Below are 16895 nucleotides of genomic sequence, written 5' to 3' on the forward strand. Positions count from 1 at the left end.
CTATTTCACTCATTTATATAATCGCTGTGGGCCCAGAAGGCATCTGAATTCGTGACCCTTGGTTTAAGACATTAAGAAGATGTAGATTGCAAAGGCAATCATTATTAGACTTTTCCCAAAAATATTCCCAATAAGAGACTCTTCAGTCAGTATTATGATAGCAGTGATAGAACGTAAGGCATATGAGACCAAAATGATTTGAGAAATGGAAAAACCCAGTAGTTGGGTCCATTTGGTTTTCTGCTCTAGGATACTCACTTTTTCTTTAGAAAATACGTTCACTTTTATTTCATTTACTCCTTCCAAAAATCCTGCAAGGAAGAAATTACTCTCAGATCAACAACCTGAAACCAAGTGACCTTAAATAGGTTATCCAGCCAGGATCATCCAACTATTAAGTTGCAAAACCAGGTTATGAACCGTTTTAGCCAGCTCCGAACACTGTGCTTTTGTAAACCCATGAGGCTTGTTTCCACCTCAGGGCCTTTGTACCTGCTGTTCCCTCTATTGGAGACCTCTCCACCTAGATCTTCACATGGAAGGATCTTACTCTTTCATTTCATTTACAACACCTCCACAGAGAGGTTTCCCCTAACCATTTGACTTAAAATAATATACATGCATGCACGCGCGCACACACACACACACACACACCCCAATTACTCTCTAGACTCCTGCTTCTCAAAGTGAGGTTCAGGGATCAGCAGCATCAACATCAACTGGGAAGATAGAAATGCAGAATCTGAGGCCCCTCTCCAGACCTGCTGAATCAGAATCTGCATGTTAACAACACCCCAGGTGATCCATGTGTATTTCAAGTTTAAAAAGCACTGCTCTACAGGAGCCCTGCCCAGTGGAAATGCAATGGGAGTCACAAGTGTCATTTTAAGTTTTCTATAGCCACATTAAAATGGTTAAAAGAAAGACTCATTTGTTTGCTGTCTCCTCTACTGCCCTACTAAAAGATGCCATTTCCACAAGAACAGGTCCTCCCTCTGTCTTGTTCTCCACTTTATCCTCAGTACCTATCCAAACAGTACTGGACCCGTGGTAAATGTTATTAAATGTTTGTTGAATGAAAGAAGGAAAAGACATTCTAGTACTTTATGTGCGGCAGTGTGGTACAGGGAAAGAAACCAGCACTCTGAAATTGGACAGATGTGGTCAACTCAACCACTGACCAGCTGAGCAACCTTGAGCAAGTGGTTTACCCTCCAGGAGCCACCTGTAAACCAGGAATGTTGCTGTTTAACTCACAGCCTCATCATGACACCCCGATGTGATAACACATCTATAAAGCAACAACCACCACAGTCACAGGGATTCAAGAAATGCCAGTGCCTCTCCTCTGTCTTCTTTCATTCTTTCCAGATACCATGTGTGAATAATGCTGGGGACCACTTTCCTCTGGGAGGCATGAGCATGACTATTGAAGCTGTTACCAGCGCACTGGGTTCTCGTTGTCCCCCAGGATAGAAATCAAGAGAGACAACAAATGGGAGTAGAAACGTAAAAGTTTATTAGTTTGTGCACAAGGGAGGCACAAGGGAGCCAGCCACTGGCCCCTTTCCTTTCCACACTGGCTCCCTACTTCCGTAGGAAAGTTTGTTATGTTATGTTATCTTGATAACCCTTGGGAAGAGGCCATGAGGGCAAAGTCTGGTCACCTCTTTCCCTTATTTGTCTATCTCATTCATCCCCTCCTCTGTTGTCACCAAGTCAAGGTTAAATTCAGGCTGGACCTGAGCAGAACCTGAAACTTCTGTTTTTTTTTGAGGAAGATTAGCCCTCAGCTAACTACTGCCAGTCCTCCTCTTTTTGCTGAGGAAGCCTGGCTCTGAGCTAACATCCGTGCCCATCTTCCTCTAGTTTATACGTGGGACGCCTACCACAGCATGGCTGCCAAGCAGTGCCATGTCCGCACCCAGGATCCAAACCAGCGAACCCCGGGCCACCGAGAAGCGGAACGTGTGAACTTAACCGCTGCGCCACCGGGCCAGCCCCAGAACCTGAAACTTCTGAAAAATCAAAATCTTGAAAAACTTTCTACCAGGGACTTAACTCTCAATCCTGGCGTTGGGAGCCCCAGCTCCCAGCTTTCTCAAAGCCTTTGGCTCTTGCCTCCCTGGCTTGCCTCGTGCTGGTTCAGGGACTAAGTGCCCAGGTTGAATGGGACTTGACTAAATCTTATAAGTATACTGACACCTGCAGTTGGGCTCTGCACTCTTCTTCAGGCCCACTGTCAGTTTGACACTGGCTTTACCACCATGGGGAACAACCCAAGCATCCCCGGAGACTCACCACTCGGGTGAAACACTTTCAATTGGATGAGTTATGCCTCAGAAACTCCATCTTGGAGAATACTTGAGTGGTTTCTCTGTGCCTTTGTGATGTAGTTGGACAGGTAGATCAACCTATAATGTCATTTGAGGTACAACCCAATTTCTCAGAAATCAAGAGCAATTGTCCTTAAAAAAATCCTTGCAAGACTGGGAATGTAGCTCTATAGACAGTTCATGTTCCACCAATTTCAGTTATCTCAAAGAGCTTGCCAACCCTCCAGGGAATATCTAGCCCATCATTAATTCCTAGGACTGAGAAAAAAAGTAAAAAAGGAAGGAAAGAAAAATGGCCATAAGAGCAGCTTAGCCAAAAATCTAGCATCTTGAGTGTCTTCTCCACAAAACATTAGTAAAAGGCCTAAAACAAAACTTGGATTCATAACCAGGGAACTTTGTATTACTCTACCTGATTCATAGCTGTAATTTTAAAACAATAGCTGTGGAGTTTCCCTTTGTCTCTATGTGTGCTGTATGTGTAATATTTTATCTCCAGATGGTATAATTTCTAAAGAACTATATGCAGTTGGCTTAAAGTAAGCACTTACATAAATTATTTCTAAATGGAATAGAAACCACCCAAATGTCTTTCAAGTTAACATGATATGAAATAATCTTTGGTAAACAGAAGCTTAGTTAAGTTTGTTGGTTTGATTAAAATAAGTATGTCCCTAGAGTTATCAACATTGGATATGAAGCAGACAGGCAGCCTAGGTTTACTAGTCAAATAAGCCCACGTTATCCTTGTTACAAATTTGTTTGCAAAGTAATAACTTAAAATGATGGATAATTTTGTCTAATGTCTCATGAAGTTTTGCAGGCAACCTAAATAATTATTGGGAACAAGTAAACTAAATAGACATGAAAAAGATAAGAGTGTTGGGTGAACATTTTAACAATTATGTGTTATGGCATGTGTATTTAAAATCACTTCCAAAATATTTCTGCTAACTTGAAACTTTGAAGTTTTGCCAGGTGAAATTAAATGATAAAAAACTCTTTGGATATCTGGGTAATTTTCAAATACAGTAACCTATTGAAACATTATCACTAAACATGTCTAAGTTTATCTACCTTTGGCTTCTTATTACTGAGAAACTAAAATATGTTTAGATATTGTATTTTATTAAAGATTGTACTATGAAATAACATGTTTTTAGAAACTATAAAAAGCGCTTAGAATGCTAATATAAAAGATAGTACATTGCCGGGGTCCAACCCCAGCATGAACAGGGTCTCCTGAGGGATGGATGGCATTGGCGAGGGAGGAGGCAGTGAGACAAGGAATTTGCTGTCAAAGTCTAACTTTATTTTGTGTATGTATGATTTATATAGGGCTCAGGGTATGCAAGGATGATTTCATGAAACAGTCCCAGTACATATTTTTGGCTCGCGAAAGTGGGTTTTTGTAAGGTAAACAATAGTCCTAAGAGCAATTGATTGTGTGTAGACCTGGGGGGAGTCAAGCTTCTGCCTAAGAGTAATTGATTGTGTGTAGGCCTGAGGGGAGTCAAGCTTCTGTAATTCTTTACTTCAAGGAGGCCACCCCCAGCGGCCTCCTGACTCAATGGGCCGTGGCAACCACGGTCCTCCTAGAGAGATCTGTGGGGGCTACAGATTTCTTTGTTCCCTCTCCACTCCCATTGCTTTACCCGACCAAAGGACGGGTCAGAATGTTCTTTCCCTAGAAGATGTTTTTCCCCAGAACTTTCCCTAGAATATTGCATTGTTTCATTCTCATTCCCAGGGCTGGGCTGACTTCCCCTGAAATAACCCCAGGTGTAGAACAGAGTGAACAGAAGCAGGAAAGTCAAAAGTATCAGGGAGACTTGTTGCAGGGGCAGCCTGGTAGATTCCCTTGAGGGTCGCCATGCGTCCCCTCATCTCTCTCCCGGACCGTGTCACAAGGCAGAGGCTTAACTTCTAGGCTGACGGCTCCCAGCAGTACATAATTGCTTACTTTTTAGTTTTCACTAAGGTCTGTAAGGGTTCAAAATTCTACTAAAAATTAATAAGGAAAACATCTTTGTATTCAACAAAAGCCAGGTGTATGCTTCAGTAAAGAAGGTATAAACAATGGAAATATTTTTGTTTTGTTCAGAAAGATAAATTTGGCGCCGGCCTGGTGGTGCAGTGGTTAAGTTTGCACATTCCTCTTTGGCGGCCCAATGAAGACAACTTGAAACCATGGAGGGTGACTTCCCATTGCCCTGGAGCTGAGTGGTTTCCAAAGCAAAGTGGTCGTGGTTACTGTACAGTCTGTAAACCACGAGGGAGACCACAGCTCGAGTCGTCTCTGTCACTTTGATGAGTTCTGCCGTGGCAGCCAGTTGGCCTGCCACAAGGTCTCATCCATTAGATCAGTTTAAGTTTTCTGCCCAGACAGTGTGTATCAGCTCATACTGAAAGGTGTGTTGTGGCTTTACCCTTTTACTTGGGGGGGGGGGGGCGTGGTGGAGGGAGGAAGGAGTGGAGGGTTTAGCCTACACCCACTTATTAATCATTGGCCTGTGTCCATCCACCAAGTGAGGCTTGCTTCTCCATAGCTTTAACACACACATCCTAATCCATCAGTCTATCTTGCCCTGAAAACCAAATGCACATGGTCTCATCTCAGATGTGTTTTTAAATCACATTAGATCGATGGCATGAGAGAAAGCAAAACCTAGATTTAAACATAACTGGAGTGACACCAGAAATAAATCTGCTAGGGCTGCCTAGTTGGATATGAGGAAACCCAAAGCCAGCTGCACTGGGAGCAGCCCTAATTTCTTCTTGCTCTCCCTCTTGCTGAAAACACAGCAACCAGAAACACTTGCAGAATTAGTAGGCTATTGGGAAGCACACCAAAAAGAAAAAGAAATACAAAAACAAATAAATGGGGGAAAAATTAAAGTCTTTAATTAACCTGTGGATCTCTAACTAGTCAAACAGTAGAGTCAGATTTCAGGCAGAATACATGGTATAACCATGTAAGTACAGATGTCACCATTTAAAAGACGGAGTTGTACCAGGGAACCAAGAGGTGTCTTTTACTGGTTTGAATCAATGCCACTGTTTCCTTTTCTACAATAGAGTGAGGTTGTCATCCCCTCTTCCTACATGGGAGAAAGAGAGAAGAGACAGAGCTAAGGAAAATCCCACAAATGTCCTCAAAACACTGCTGTCCCTCGTAAGGCTGGAGAGCTATCCAAGGCCAGTCCCAGCACACTCAGCAACTGTGGGTCCAAGGGGTTTCTGGGAGTCTTCCCAACAGACAGGTTTGGGTGGCTAATGATTCCCTCTATGTTGGATAGATTCTCCTCCAGAACTTCCAATCAGCACCACTGAGCATCATAAGGGTCTCGCATGGGTGAATTGCTGGAGTAGTAGATCGAGGACAAAGAGATACCACGTGGTCCTCTAAAGTGAGGATCAAGGGAATCTAGCTCTATCCATGTCTCTTCAGTGTAACAGTTATACGGCGGCTACCAAATATTGACACCATGCCCCAAATATTACAAGTGATGGCTGAGAGAACCATAAAGCTGGAATGACATCTTCAGTAACCATGTCATGACAGCGAGGCCGGTTCATACCTTCTTTTCCAAACAGCAGTATTTAAGAACATGAGAAAATCTGGCATCTTCTATCCTTTCATTCAGAAAATTCTCCAGACCCTACGATGGGACCTCCTGACATGCATTCCACCATGCACCCTACATCAAGTCACCTGAATAAAACACCCCCATCTCTATTTCCAGCTGCCACAAAGCAATACAACACATGTTGGAAAGGTCTGATCCTCAGGCCTTCCTCTCCCCCAAAGGGCATTTGACACTTCTCACAAGATACACAGCTTTAAAGTTAGAACTGGAAAGACCACAGTTACCCTCATAGGGCTGAAGCTACCCCATAGCAGAAATCAGAACATTCCTACAACCAACAATTAAACAACCGAAACCTTCCCAAACATCTCCTTCTTTCTCTGGTTTGCTGTTGTTGCATTAATCATCCTGACACCTTTTTGATTATGGTTGCAAACTGGAAGCCATGACGTGCAATGTTATAAATACAGATTTTCCAGTTCAAGTAGGCATTGACTGGTTTCCATTTTGATAGGAAGGGGCTGTTTGAAGCCTCCTAAAATGTTGCATATAGTTCTCTCTGTTGAAACAGACGAGACATTAACAGACACATTTGCTGTTTCCATTTAACCTGCTGGAATGTTTATGCCTAAGTGTACTTCTCTCAAGCTTTGAAAGCATAAGGCGTATTTTTTAAAGTGGAAGAAATCAATCAATACATATTACATATTCATATATAATATATAATACACACATATAGTAATATATATTATATAATACACATTTACTATATATTTCTGAAGTTAGGTTATTTCTAAAACTTTCATAGGCTGTAATTTAAACTTACATCTCTTCAACAGCAAGGCAACTTGTCGGGAAACAATCTTATTTTACCTATTGGCCTTGTGAAGATGATAATATCACTTTAGCTGACAAAGCCTGTGTTTGTCTGACAATTCCAATTAATTACTGAGATGCAACAGAGATGGGACCAGCCATCCAAATGTTTTCCAGAAAGAGATAAAAGGTGGGGGTTGGGGGGAGCAAAGGAGGTTTGCCTTTTGGGCATCTGCTCCAGTGTTTTTTAAATGTTATGGCTGGCAAGAAAGCCGGATTACTAAATTTATTTTACCTGCACTTAACTTTCTACTCGCCTCTCCTTTCTCTCACCGCTTGGAGACGGTGGAAGAGAAGGGAGATGAACATCTCACAAGACAGAAGCTCTAATCTGTTGCCAAGGAGGCGCCGGTTAAAAAGGGCAGGGGTGCAGGATGTAAAAACTCTCAGGGCACCGACTGTTGTGCAGACCTTGGTGCTCCTGATGAAAAATCAACCCAGGGTTCCTGCAGCCACCCAGGGATAGAAAGTCCTGGAGATGGGGAACATCCTCAGTCTTTTCTAGCAAGCCAAAACTCGCCAGCATCATCCTTTAACTGTTCCCTGTTCATTTTGCTCTAAGCTGAAAATACTAAAGTCGGATTCCAGACACGCAAATACGTTTGAGGGCGACTTTGAGAGATTCCAGGAGATCTCAAAGCCCTTCAGTCAATCTAGCTATCCGGCTTCATGCCTTTGCGTCCCCAACGCAGGAGCGCAGAGCCCCACAAGAGCCTGGGCTGGGAAACACTCCACGGGCACCTGGGCTGGGCATTCCCAGGCGTGGAGCTAGACAGATTCAGAAAGCACCTCCCTGGGTGAGGAGCCTGAGGCAGGCAGGGCAGTGGGACACCAGCTCCCCTCGCCCTGAAATACAGTGATCCCTGGCCAGCCTCCAGCCCTCTCCGCGCTCCCCCGAGCAGCCCCACCAGGGTCTGCAGAGCCCTCGTGGGACGAAGGGCTCTCGGAGAGGTGCCTGGATGTCGAAGGGCGTGGGAAGCCGCAGCTTCCCCTCTGGGTCTTCCCCACGCATCTATCCCCTGCGCCCAGCTGGGGGTCCTACCTGTACCACTCCAGCCCCTTTTCGTAGTTCCTGTCGAAGAAGTGTGGCTCTACGCCCACCGCCTCCACGTCAGGTTGGACTCGGATCGCCTCCAGCAGCACGCAGGTCCCTCCTTTCTTGACCCCAGTGATGAGCGCCTGTGGCAGCTTCTTCTCCCCATAGTCGGGGGTGCTGAGGGCGCCACCCCTCTCGCTGCTCCCTTTGGCCACTCGCTGGCCTGCGAACTCTTCGTTGGCGGTGCTGGACTCCTGCGCTTCCCTCTCCAGCAGCGCGCTCTGCGCCCTGATCATCTCCCCCGGGGACAGCGGGGTCCGGAGCCAGGTGTCCGGAGCGCTCTCACTGCCTCCAGCCCGTGCCCAGCCGCTGGCCTTGGCGGCTCCCTACGGCTCGCGTTGTCCAGTGGTGGCGGCTGCGAGGGGGCGCCAAGGCACAAGGGCCGGTTGCGGGGCAGGCGGGGGACTGGGGGCAGCAGCAGAGAGGGGGGCGGCGGTTTGGGCCCGGGCTCCTTGCCTCCTACAGCGGCAGGGGGACCTGCAGGGAGCCTGAGCCGCCCAGGAGGCAGTAGCACAGCTGTTACCCAGCCGGGTTCATTTTTGCGGCCACCAGGAAAGCCAAACACCAAGAGGAGGAGACTGCAGCAGAGGGAGAGTTTAATCACAAGGCAGCCAAGTGAGGAAAGGGGAGAATGAGACTCAAACCCACCTCCCTGAAGATGGGGACGCAGGGATATTTATGAGGCAAAGGGGCAACGTGGCCTGAAATGTGGAGATAGATGATTGGAGGTGAGGAGAGGTGAGGTAATTGGTGATCTACACAAGCATAGTCAGACTTCATATCTCTTCGTAAGGTGCATATTCACAAAATAGCGGCATTAGCGTGACCTGAGGGTGGTGTTTTTAGCCTCTTGACCCCCAAAAGTCACTTATGGGGCATCTAGCTGGCCCAGTTGATGGGTTGCTGGTCTCAACCAGCCTGAAGTGGACAAGGAGTTCTAATTCCTAAAAACAGCTCAAGCATCCATTACCATGATGACCCAGGTGCCAGGCACATGTTATCTACAGGAGCCCAGTGGGAGTCAGCATATTGCCTAAACAGCACAGTTAACGATGGGTGGGTGAACACTAAAAGCTATAATCCGGAATTGCAAAAAGGAAAAAAGTTTAGTTACTAGCTACTTAACCATCAATGGCTATATTTGCTAGTTTCACAGGTATGCAATGGTCAGGGACAAGGTGCAAATAAAAAGCAGCTTTCGCGCAGGCGCCCCTTTAGCAGACAGGCGGGGTGGCGGAGGCCTGGAAGCCAGGCGGAGAAAGTGCGGGCCTCAGGCCTTCGGGGCTCCTGGCGGCTGCAGCCCAGGCGCTGCCCAGACGTGGGTCCACTTGCTGCCGCTGCCATGGCTGCGTGAAGCTCCGCCTTTGCAAGCCTGGCCCTGGCCCCTAGCCCAGTGCGCGGGCCGAGCCCAGCCCATGGCCCCCTCCCCGCTCCTGCCGTGCAGTCAGGGTGGGCCCCCGCCACTCCCCTCAGCCTCTGACAAGGGGACCAAGGCGGGCGCAGGGACCCCAACTGCACCTGCTCTATCTGTACAAAATTACAATTCTGCCTGCCAGTAGATAACACAATTATAAGGTATCTTACCTTTCTGTTATTTTCTGTTTTTATGATTACAAAATAAAATGTGAACATAGTAGTAAATTTAGCAAAAAATAAATCCAAGAATACAGATGTAACCGGAAGCTCTATTAACAAATATTGAACTGACAATTTATCCTAGATAGAATGAAAGCTACTTTTCACATTCAAAGTGCATGGAGTCTGCCACTGACAGATAATATCCTGTTCACCCTGGTCTTCACGCCACTGCTCAGTCTACAGTGTGTCTGCCATGCATATGCTTAGTGTTTAGATATTTTACAAGTATTGTTGAAACCGTCATATCTGATAGGTGAAAAAGCAGCAAGGATATTGACAATGTGACTAAGAAAGGGCACATGATTAAAAAGGAAAGAAAGAGATTTCTGGAAATGGAGTCAAGGAAAAGAAGGTGGCACATGTGATCTGCGTGAATTATGTGAGAGAGTGAATGATTTTGAAGTAAGAATGAATTGTGCAAGATGAGAAGAGAATCATGCCTATGAAATCAACCGTGTTCATGAAGAAATGAGAAAAGCTGTTTGAGTGAGGGAAAGAAGTCAGACGTCCATCTGCCTGGCGTTAATTGTTGACAAGACTTGATATGGGGAATTGAAGGACTAAGTAGGTCGGTGGTAAGGGGCTGCTGATGACTCTTTTGTCTCACAGATTATTCCCACCAGGGTTGCAGGTGTGTCAGAATCAGCACACCATTGATGTGAGTGGCAAACCAGCACACGTGGACTTCTAACTGCTGAAGAATAATGTGTGACGCTAACAAATTATGCAGGAAGAGACAAATACCTGCCTTAACAGATTTCCAAGGAAGACAAAATTCATCTATTCAGGAAAATAAATCTGCTAGAAAATATATCTGTAAGAGGGAGAAGAATATGCCTGTTTTTCAAGCTTCAGAGAAATCGGTTCACATTCCCTTTAGGCAGAAATGCAATGGGGATCAGAAGTTTAAATCTTAGTTACTTTGGACTGAAAACTTGGATTTACAAGTATCCGTTCAGAACCTAGTCTATCCCAAAGTATACACCTGCCCTAAGTAACGATTGTTAACAGTTTGATAGGCACTGGTCTTTTTTTTCCTGTCATAAATAAAAATTGGATTATACAATAAATAATATTTACCAAGTTCGTTTTGTCACAAAGATTTAGGAGACTTTTCTTATCAGTACATATAGATCTACCCCATTCCTTTCGATGACCACAGAGTATTACATAGAAATTCATTTACCATAAGATATTACATATTCCTACTGATGGACATTTAGGTTATTTCCAATTTGGGAGTATTTATATATGCACATATATATACACACATAATACATGTGTATGCGTGTACTATGTATATACACACATATTGCATATATGGGGTATATATACACATATATTGCATGTATATATGTGTGTATATACTAGCAGTTGAATTATTGTGTCAACTGGTACATGTGTTTCATAATTTGAAGAACTAAAATTCTGTCTAACTTATATTTGCACCCGCATTTTATTTTTAATTTTTTAATTTTGAAAAAATATTAACTTTACATAATATTTACAAGATTAATACATAGAATTCCCAAATACCTTTAACAATATTTACCAATTGTTAACATTTTTGCCATGCCACATTTGTTTCATTGTTCTCTCCTCTCTCTTTTCTCATTCTTTCTTATTTCAGAGTAGTTTACATATATAATTGGAGAATAATGTATTCTCCAATATATCATTGTGTATTTTCTAAAAACTAGGATACCCATTTATGTAACTACAGTACACTCATCAAGTTCAGGAATTTTAACATTGACATAACACTTTTATCTACCTCAGTTTATATTCCAATTTTGTCAATTTTCCCAATAACGTGTTTTACAACATCTTTCTCCCACCAGTACAGGATCTGGTCCAGAATCATGTTTTGCATTTAATTCTTATGGCTTGAGGTCTCTTGTCCCCTTGAATTGTTGTTGCTTTTAAAAAGTCTGAAGCCAGCCTAATTTTCTTATTCTTAGAAATAAATTTGATTTTTATTTTCTGCCTGGAAGCCCAGAGAATTTTTGTCTTTGTCTTTGAATTTTAATCATTTACAAGGATATGACTTAGAATTTGTCAGGTCAGTTCTCCCCAGGAACAAATGCACATTTCAAAATACAGATTTAAGTTTTGTTTTATTTCCAGAAAGTTTCCTTGAATTACAGTTTTAAGTACTAGTTCTATTCCATTGTTTTTTCTTGCTCCCACCTCCAAGAATCTCCAATTACATGTATTATGTAGACCTTCCTTGCCTATCTTCCATTCCAACCATTTGGTGGTTTAATGCCTTTCTTCAACATTTTAATTAAATTTTCACATAAAGTAAATGCATTCTTGTTGAGGCACCTTCTACTTTAGTCCTTATCTTTTTCTTCTTCTTTTTTTTTAAATTGATCAAATCTCACTGTTACTTCTTTCTCTGCTATGTCCATTTCTGTTCTTAATGTTTGGATTTCTAAATCTAGCTGTTTTTTATAATATCTTCAAATGCTTGTTTGAAATAATTAAATGTGGAGTGTTGTGCTATTTTTTCTCCTTCATGTTTTTAAGGGGAAGAAGAGAAAATTTTTATTAACTGAAATGTTATGATTCACTTTTTCTGTTTTCTTCTTACAGTAACTTTGTGTGGAATTTGTTTATGTTTTTCTATTCCTAGATGTTGTATGGGCAGGGTTCCTAGTTTGAGAGAGCCCACTTCTGTCAGTATCGTGAAGTGCAGTTTCTTTAATGGATAATGTTATTGGAAAGTAAGAGATATATTTTATATTTCTCTTTCATTTATGTAAAATCCTTCCTGTTCCTTTTTTCTTTCCTTCCATCCTCTTTCGTTATGGCCCAATCTCGGAGGAGTACCACCTCTTTTGCAAATTTCTGATTCTCCCTTGGAAGCAGTGCTTCTCCAAGGCTGACACCTCCAGAGCCTTTCCGCTTGCAGCAGCGTGCTGGTGGCCAGTGCTGAGGACTACCGAGTCTTACGCCTGTCTTCCGTATTTCAGCACGTAGTGTTGGACTTCCTCTTTTGAGGGTGATTTGATGTGTTTTATCTGATTCCTCTATGACCCTGTCCTTTCCATGGAGTCTCTTAAACCTTCTAATCCTCCACTCTCCCAGGGGAAGACCGGGGTAGAATACATATCGTGATCACCTATGACTACTCTCTCTGTAGTTTTGGTCTAAATTGTTGTTAACAGTTGTTGTATTTGTTTATCCAACAAATGAACCCCCATCCTTTTTTGAGCGGGGGGTATCCATCATTGGATGAGTCTGAGTGGAAGGCAGGGCCCCACCTTTCAAGGAAGCTTGAAATGTCAGGTATCCCTTCTTCCTACCCTGTGGTGTGAGCACATGACTTCAGCTTCATCATCGGATGCCCCTGTCTGGGACTGAGAATTGGGAGGAAGTGTGTAAAGAAGTAGCACCCACTCAGAATTCATCCCACCAATGGCAGCACCATCTCAAATCCAGTATCAGCAGCTTTGTAGAGACTCCAGAAGTGGTGGCAGTGGCAAACATTCCAGAACACTGATGCTGGTTCCAGCCTCCTAGCTCCCCTAACCATCTTGGCACCTGTTCCTCCAGCCTTCCCTATAATTCTGTCAGCTTCCCAAAGGCTTCCAATAAATTCCTTTTCAGTATAAATTTGCCTACTCACAACCAAGAATGTTGGCTTCTGTAAGTGTTTCACACTGCTTTCTCTGTGGTCTTTTTATCCATAATCTTAGCAACTCTCATGTTAATATATTTTTTAAATCAGTGAAAAGATGTCACTTTTGAAGAAGGTGTTCTGGAGGAGCAAATGCTCCCCATACTCGCCCCCAACTACTCCTCAGGTACAAAGTTGTTGCCAGATTTGAGTTCCTACAAATCCTAAAAGAGGTCGTCTGATATTGTAAAAGGGACACTGAGCTGAGGGTCCATGATCTTTGGTTCTATCCCCAGATCTACCACTATTTCCAAATTTGTCATCCTCTTATTTTTTGCTTCCACCTATATATTCACCAGTCTTTACTTTTCAGGACATCACTGCTGGAGATTGCATAGCATAGATTTCTTGGGGTCCTCAGTTGATTGTGAAGAAGAGTCTCATTACACTAGTATTGCCGTGGTGTCAGGGGGCATAAAGAGAGCTAGCTAAAACTCTGTTTTATTTTTCTTTTCATCCTCAGTGCCTAGCACAGTGCCTGGTCCATAGTAGGTGCTCAAAAAATGTCTCTGAATTGCCCTCAAGCCAAAAAGGTCAATAAAGGAAAAAGGTTAAGACTCATGCTGCTAAGAAGGGAAGTACACCCAAGTCCTGATCCCATTAAACCACGCCAGAGGAGCTAGAAAAGAGCATTGGCTCTCCCAGAATCTCTCTTCGACTGGCTAATTTCAGTTGCCCATACACTGCCCTCTGTCCTTAAGATCTTCGAAGTTAGCATACAGATAAGAGTTCAGATACATAGTTTGAGCCCCAAGCATATTTGAGTCTTTAATGCTGGAAGTGCCAATCAGGAGGCAAACTTGAAAAACCAATTGATTGTATTTCATGTTTGCTGACTACTCCAGGAGCATCCCTATTAGGTGAGAAAAATATGCAAACCTCCAACCCCCATCTAGATGTTAGAGTTATATAAATTGTCCCCTCATCCTGTGGCAACCGCAGATGACACCTCCACTTATTTCCTCCTGAACCAGGCCCTTAGTCCAGCTCTAAATAACTCAGCCTTTGCTTATTCTTGATTATTCTTCTTTGTTTATTCTCTTTTATTTTTTCTGCATGACTAAGTCATTATTTCATTGAGAGAGATTTCCTTGGCAATGCTGGAAACACATTTGTATAAAGTTTCTACTCTTGTGAACTTTCACCTCCTTAGGTTACCAGTCATGGTCAGTGGACTAATGTCTATCATTGGGCACCAAGGTCTCTATGATGTGGCCTATAAACCCCATCTTCTGGTTCCTGTATGCCTAAGTGTTTTTTAAGAGAAGGAATGTTGGTGTTATAGAAAGGGGCACTTGACACCTTGTGGAGTGGATGAAGGTGCTCTGAGAAATTTGCCTTTTATTCTAATTAACCTATTTGCTTCCCATATGCAGAAAGACTTACAGCCCAGCAGGGGGGCATGGTGTAAGACGTTCTAAATTCACTTTCTCTTTCTTTTCCTAACCTTCAAAGTTCCACCATTTAACTTCTTCCTGTATGTTCAGTACAGAATCCGTCCTGGTCCTGAACATGGTAGGAGACAACCCTAGATACTCCTCCTTCTCTGACCTCGCTATCCATCCAGGGTTTCCTGCCTTATTCTCTTGTTACCCAGTCTCTTCAGGTAATAGATGTCCTAACACTGAACCCCAGTCTCCTGCTGACTTGATTTCTCAGTACCTACCACCTTGAGTTGGTATCATGTAGGATTAAGAGCCCAAATTCTAAAGTCAAATCAAGTTCAAATCCCAGTTCTGCCATGTCCTGGCTATGGGACTCTGAGCAAGTTACCTAAGCCAGGTTTCTTCATTAGCTAAAAAAATCTAAGTGGAGGTAATAATAATAATAATACCAAGATCATAGATTATTGAGAAAATTCATGAAGATCAGGCCTGACAAGTACTAAGCTCATAGTCACTGTTCAATCAATGTGAACTTAAAAACAGCTAGTTTGGGGCTCAGTTGTGACTCATGGAAGCCTAGTTTTTTGGTACTAGTGTCCATTCCCCAATCCAGTCTCCTAAACTCTTTGTCTCCTAATTTCTTATCTGAATGGCTCTTTTATATGTGTGACTTATTGAAAGCTAAATTTAATCCTTTTAGGAAGGAGGCTACAAGGGAAATAAATTTTTTTAAATAGTGTAAAATAAAATAAGATATAATACATAACACCTACATGTGCTTACCGCTGCCAACTGGTTCCTGCCTCACATTTGAGTGACTGACACTCCAGGCCTTTCACTGACTTGTTATCTTCGCTGACAGCACTTGTGTCACACTTACACTTTCATCACACCCACAAGCTGCATAAGAAAGACGCCCCACAGCCTGATCCCCCTAACTTTGAACCCATGTGAACTTGGGCCCATCCCTGAGAAGCCACATTTGGCCCAGCTCTTTGCTGCTTCATGCCTCTTCACTCAGCCCTACTGGGTGTCCTGAACTCCTGATCCCAGCTTCCCCCAATTTGCTTCACCCACCATTTCTAGAGTCTCATTTTTGACAGGTATGCTTCTCTAAGGCAAACTTAGCATTTTGTGGACCTAGGCTCTTAAAAGCAAAAGTGCATGAACATTTTTCCCTCCAATTTTCTTCTCCAATTTTATACTCTATACTTGCACGAGTCTTTCTCCTTAAAACTGTTCCTGATGTTTCATGGGTACTTCCTCCCTACTCCCTTGAGATTTGGTGAAAACTATACATTTAAATTTAATTGTTTTATTATTCAGTTTTACTTCTTTGAGCACTTCTAGATCTTCTCCTGCTTCTTATTTCCGCTTTAGTCAAAGCTCCTAAGAATGAATCCCTAATGGTGGAATCTCAGACTTGATAAGTTAGAAAGAAATACTTCCATTTGCAACTCAAATCATACTATGAACTGCACATTCCACCAACACATAACACTAATCTTGGATAAACGACTAATGCAAGAATTAGTATTTTAATAAATTCAGTGGAGGTACCATATGTATTGAAGAGCCCAGGGTGACTCAGGTTTAGAACATCTTTCAGCACAGATGAAGCCTAAATAAGAATGACCTACATGAATACCCAGGTTGAATAATTTATATTTAAATTAAAAACTGGAGGGAAGTTGATGAGAATACACCATTCAATGTATAGATGAACAAATTGATTAGGAACATACTTTGAGAGTCACACAGTCTTGGGTTTAAATACTGATTCCACCACTTTGCTAGCTCTATGACCTTGGCCAAGTTAATGGCTCTAACCTTCATGTTCCTCATCTGTAAAATAGGAATAGCTATAGTATATACCTTATAGGTCATTGTGCATATTGAATAAGATAATTCATGCCAATCACACATGAAAATATCCAATAAATGTTAGCTGCTGCTGTTTTGTTGTAGCTGCTGCTAATTGGAAGGTTTGATGGGAATAGTTTTTATCCAACAAGAGTTGAGGTTAAGACCCAGGCTTTTTGTGTTGGTCAGTTTGCTTTGAAGTGTCTGCAGCCAACCCTTACTGATTCCCAGTTGAAGAGACACCTTATTATATCTAAATGTGTTACTATGGGGAGATTTACAAGATACATTGGAAAAATGGAAAAAAAATCAAAGTGAGGTATGTGTAGTAGGAAGCAGTTCATGTTTTAAAGATAATATATAGTGCATATCTACACATACATACATATGTGTGCATATATATATATAAACAGATATGCTTGTTTT

The 16895-nt window shown here is 42.7% G+C and overlaps 1 protein-coding gene across 5 annotated transcripts in view; it reads right to left on the bottom strand.

Moving 5' to 3' along the window:
* The window catches only part of LOC139040195 (heparan sulfate glucosamine 3-O-sulfotransferase 4-like), a 31978-nt gene extending 22901 nt beyond the window's left edge, over nucleotides 1-9077 (bottom strand). For 2 of the 5 annotated variants that reach the window (XR_011494237.1, XM_070484700.1), the window contains exon 1: nucleotides 7845-9077. Coding sequence is in view for 4 of the 5 variants with exons in the window: in XM_070484700.1 (XP_070340801.1) it covers nucleotides 7845-8134 (290 nt within the window). In the remaining variant the exon portion in view is untranslated. Of the gene's footprint in view, nucleotides 1-258; nucleotides 312-7844 lie in introns of all 5 variants that reach the window. The other 3 variants (XM_070484701.1, XM_070484702.1, XM_070484703.1) reach the window with 3 other exon arrangements.
* Nucleotides 9078-16895: the final 7818 nt, after the last annotated feature.

Source organism: Equus asinus, chromosome 14 (assembly GCF_041296235.1).
Source record: "Equus asinus isolate D_3611 breed Donkey chromosome 14, EquAss-T2T_v2, whole genome shotgun sequence".
Lineage (NCBI taxonomy): Eukaryota > Metazoa > Chordata > Mammalia > Perissodactyla > Equidae > Equus > Equus asinus.